General features: G+C 31.3%; 1 protein-coding gene across 1 annotated transcript; it reads left to right on the top strand.

Annotated features, from left to right (window-relative positions):
- Positions 1-2,487: 2,487 nt before the first annotated feature.
- On the top strand, positions 2,488-4,425 carry LOC108831447 (protein LAZY 2-like). The gene is made up of 6 exons (XM_018604995.2): positions 2,488-2,691; positions 2,813-2,891; positions 3,109-3,704; positions 3,780-3,966; positions 4,043-4,110; positions 4,199-4,425. The coding sequence occupies exons 1-5, from the start codon at positions 2,686-2,688 to the stop codon at positions 4,060-4,062; spliced, it is 888 nt and encodes a 295-aa protein (XP_018460497.2). The 5' UTR covers positions 2,488-2,685; the 3' UTR covers positions 4,063-4,110; positions 4,199-4,425.
- Positions 4,426-4,972: the final 547 nt, after the last annotated feature.

Genomic DNA, 4,972 nt, shown 5'->3' with positions numbered 1-4,972 from the left:
GAACCACATATTAATCACTTCTAGAGTGGTCCCTAATCCTAATTATTGTCCCAATGTCCCCACTCATTCTTAATTTAGTACATTATTAAGTGTGTGTGCGCGTGTCAGTGTGATGCCACTATAAACATTCGGTTTAACGTCACTTTTTTTATTCAGTAATTCTCGGGTTTGCTAAAGACACTGCTAAAGTAAGTATAAATAGAAGTAAACTACTTAGTAATTAAATAAAAATATCTAGAACGTAGAAGACAAAGTTTCATGGAGACCCAATGAAATGTTTCCCAGTCCATAAATCCAATGATGTTCGTTCATTTGGTAACATGCAATTCTATTACTTTGACAATCATTTTTATTTGATTTGTTTACATACCCTGTAAGGCTGTAAGTAAGCAGAAAGCCTATTTTGACTGATCCATATAGGTGGGAGTATTATTTTAAAAGAATATTTTGATGTGGTTGGTGCAAGAGTTAAGAGATATAGGACCCTTGCCCTTATATATAGAAAATAAAAGAGTTAAAGGGAACATTACATGGATTTTCCTTATTTTTTCTTTCTTTCTGACTCTTTCTATTAGATCTTTATGCACTTTTGAAAACAACTTTAGCACTTTACAGATTTTTAATAGTTTCCCCATATTATCTAACACTATTGCGGATACATAATTGATCATCAATAATACATTGTATAGTAGACATGTCTAAACTTGGACTTAACCGGCTTGTCTTTATTATTGTTTGACGTTTGTTTTGTAAGCTATGAGTTACGAGACTGGACTGACACCAATTTCATTGTCTAGGTTAAATGCAGCTTAGTATAAGAGCACCCGCAACGGAATCCTTAAGAAAGAATTTTTAGAGACAAAATTATTAAATAATCAGTAGATTCCATCAAAAATTAAGGATTTAATCTTTAAAATTCTTAAATGAGGATCAGTATTTAGAAAATCCTTAACATATGTCGGTTCGCTTCAATTTTTTTTATTTTAATCTAAAAAAAAATTAAAAATTCAAAAAATACTATTCCTAAAAACTCTTCTTAAAACACACAATTGCGGGTGCTCTAAGTATATATATACTTTCCGTAACCAGCACTCGTTCTAAAGGATACGAGCATGTAAATGAACTATGACTAACTTAAATCTTCATATGATTTGAATATGTGTTAAACAACATGTAGTTTCAAAAAAAAAAACATGTAGTCATGTATAATGGTCTCCACCATCAAGGAAGTAATTTCGTTACGTTTCAAAGTGCGCAAATACTTTGTAATTCGTATGGGCTAATAATTTAGTCACTTGGATTTGAGTTTTGGTCGGGACCCTTTCTCCGTTGGTGGATTTGAGGAAACTCTTTGCCAACCTGCTCACGTCCAAATATGTGAATGTGATGGCTAGATGCATTACGTGAATAAGCTATAATTTACATGCCTATAAATAATATCGACTAAACATACAATTACATAAATAAAATTTAAAACTTTGAGACACGAGATCACAGGCTTAATTTCTTGCCTCACCTATAAAATGAGTTAATTATTAATTTTGTAATACTGCATTCGATATAACTATGATTAATTCTCTTTTATATGTTAATAAAATTTAGAACTTTGGGACCAGATAACATATGTTAATTTCCTTGTCTCCTCTATAAACTAAGTTAATTAATCCATCCGTAAACTGAGTTAATTACTCCATCAATTTCATAAAAAAATTCACTTAAATATATTCCAAACAGATTAAGAAAACAATAAAATATACTAATATATTCTTATTTATTATATAATTATTAAAACAAAAATGATTTAACTAAATTTTTATTAGTTATTTAGAAGTAAAAAAAAAAAGATTTGATCAAAAAAATTGCATTTGAAATAAGAATAACAAAAAACTTTTTTTTGAAGCAAAATAAAAATGACATTATTTATGAAACAGAAATAATATTAATTTTGAAACACTTCTTTAGATAACTATGGTTAATTATCTTTTATATCTACTCTTTTGCATATGCCCATATGAACAGTGGTCGGATTAGCAACGTGCCCAATTATGTAAAACTAGACACAAGTTTATAAGTAATTTACAAAACTTAAGGAGAACCCATTCCGTGTCACCGTACTAACCATTCAATGTAATGCATGTCTAGGGATTCAATTATTTCTCGTTCTTAGAACTTTGACTGGTAAAACATATCCAAAACTAGTCTAACTTCTATATATCGTCAAGGTTGCTCCACGCCCACCGTGTATGATGAGCCGAGATCAAAGCCGTGACGTTCTCTCCAATACACGCGGTTAAACTTAATTAAGTTTTTTTCTAAAAAAAAAGAAATAATGTTAATCTGTGGGCCGTAGTAAAATGTAGAAGAATGTTGGTGGACTCGTTAGTTACGTGGGGATATGTGCTTTAGTATGAGTGAGCTTGTGAGTTGTATAAAGCAGCAACAGTGAGATAATATCTGAACACAAGATTACAAAGAACAGTTTAAAAGTTTTCTTTTATAAAAACTTGAAATCCTCTCGTTTAAATAGTCAAACTTGGAACTTGAACAACATCAAATTCATCAATCTTAGTCCAACTTGTCTAAGACTCTCTCCCAATTTATCTCTATAATAACCAATAGCAATTCACAAGTAACTTAATACATATATACATTCAATCTCTTTGTTACAGAAGATCATTAAAAAACATGAAGGTCAGTTTTGTGGTCCTTTGCATTTAGTATATGATATACATAATACATGATATCATGTTTTCATTGATTTTGTTTTATTTTTTTCATTTGGTTTCTAATTTTTTTTCCTTGATGTATTCAGTTCTTAGGATGGATGCTGAACAAGCAAAATGCAAAACATGGGGATTATAACAGAACAAGCACTTCCTCAGCTTCTTCTCGTAAGAACTTACTTTCATAAATCTTAACTTCAAGATTCTGTTGTCTGCTAGGGGTATGTGCAGCCAATCCACCAGGATTCTTGTCTCTTTAATATTTGTTGTCCTAATTAAATCTTGATTTTGAACCTTATTTAACAAAGATTCCTGTCTTTTCTTCTTCTGATTTGATTGGTGGTCATCTGTTTTTTGTTTTTTGTTTCTTGAATATTGTTTTTAGATCATGTGAAGCAAGAGGCAAGAGAGGAGTTTAGCGACTGGCCTCACGCGCTTCTTGCTATTGGAACGTTTGGTTCAACAAGCAACGGTGTGAGCCAAAACGAAAGCAATAATGTTGATGAAGAGATAGAACCAGAGAAGAAATCTATCTCGCATTCCGAGCAAGAAGAAGAGCCTTCTTCTTCTGATGATATTGAAGATTTTACTCCAGAGGAGGCCAAGAAGTTGCAAAAGGAGTTGATGAAGATTTTATCAAGAACTAAGAAAAGGAAATCTGATGTGAATAGAGAGCTCATGAAAAATCTTCCTTTGGATAGGTTCTTGAACTGTCCATCGAGTTTAGATGTGGAGAGGCGAATCAGCAATGCACTCTGCGCTGTTGTGGATTCATCTGAAGAGAGTGAAGATATGGAGCGAACAATTAATGTTATTCTTGGTAGATGCAAAGAGATTTCTATAGAAAGCAAGAAGAAGACAGACATAAGCAAGACGTCTGTCTCATATCTTTTCAAGAAGATCTTTGTATGTGCAGATGGGTTTTCTACATCCCCGAGCCCTAGCTTGAGAGACACGCTTCAAGAATCAAGAATGGAGAAGGTAAAAAGAGTATATATAAATTTTATTCAAATATGTAATATTTTGGGTTGTCCCTAATCAAATATAAATTTACAGTTGTTGAAGATGATGCTACATAAGAAGATTAATGCTCAGTCCTCGTCGAAACCAACAACATCATCAACAACAGAGAGATGCTTGCAAGGCAAGAAACAGCTCTCTTTGAAGAGTGAAGAAGAAGAAGAAACCAACGAAAGAAGAAGTAGTAGCGATGGACATAAATGGGTCAAAACAGATTCTGACTGTGAGTTTTCATCCTCATTAAATTTAGTAAAACTCGTAAACAAATAAGAGCTGATTCTATCTTGTGTTGATTACAGTCATAGTTCTTGAGATCTGATCCAACCTTCGTCCTTCAAGCACTTGCAAGAATCTATTCAGCGTACAGGTAATTAAGACATAACAATATATCTTAATCTTCTATGTTTCTCTTATCTAAAGCTTATGCGAGATGTTTTATTTGATCATTTATGCAGATTCAAACTCAGAGAATAATGAAACAAGTCTTGTTTTAGAGGATTTTTTTTATGCATCTGCACGTGTATGTATGAATACCTTGTTGTTTTTTTGCATGATTTGATATGTGGGCATTTGGGCCCATAGAAGCAAACATGTTCTTGAAACATATATACATGTGTGTATGTAAGTGATCATTTGTGTAATGTTAAGGTGGACAACCTTAAGTTTTAAAGATGAACTAGATTAGGACCCGCCCTAAAGGGCGGAAATTGATTTGTCAAATTTCAATTAATAATATATGGTATATATAATATGTGTATATAATATGTGTATATAATATTATATATATTTTGTGTAACATTTATATATATATATACATATTAGACATATATAATATTTTATTAAATATATATAGAATTTAATAGTGTTATAATTTGTGTTGTACTTGTTATTAGTTTGTATTTAATCTTCTTTCATTTTTAGTATAATAATTTGCCTTGTCACACCTTTTACCTTTTAACTTATACACATAGTTATGTTTTTTTCAAAAAAAAAAAACTTATACACATAGTCTCGTAAAATGTAATATATAAAAAAACATATTTAAAAAATCTACTGACCTTATGCCACCATTATTTGGTTGTTTGAACAAAAAAAAATCATGTTCTTGCATAACTGTGTATGTTGTAATATGATGTAGGTGAAGAGTAAATATATGGAAGTAAAGTTAGTGATACGAACATGAGCCTATGTTGGTCTATGCCACAATTATTTGGTTTTTGGAAGATCAA

Source organism: Raphanus sativus, unplaced genomic scaffold, assembly GCF_000801105.2.
Source record: "Raphanus sativus cultivar WK10039 unplaced genomic scaffold, ASM80110v3 Scaffold1442, whole genome shotgun sequence".
Lineage (NCBI taxonomy): Eukaryota > Viridiplantae > Streptophyta > Magnoliopsida > Brassicales > Brassicaceae > Raphanus > Raphanus sativus.
Note: the sequence above shows the minus strand (reverse complement) of the source record. Positions and strands in the feature narration are given on the sequence as shown.

Excerpts from the sequence above, each read along its gene's own strand:
- LOC108831447 (XM_018604995.2), top strand. Across the intron at positions 3,705-3,779 it reads AAGAATCAAGAATGGAGAAG|TTGTTGAAGATGATGCTACA; the intron begins GTAAAAAGAGTA and ends ATAAATTTACAG. Across the intron at positions 3,967-4,042 it reads GGTCAAAACAGATTCTGACT|TCATAGTTCTTGAGATCTGA; the intron begins GTGAGTTTTCAT and ends TGTTGATTACAG.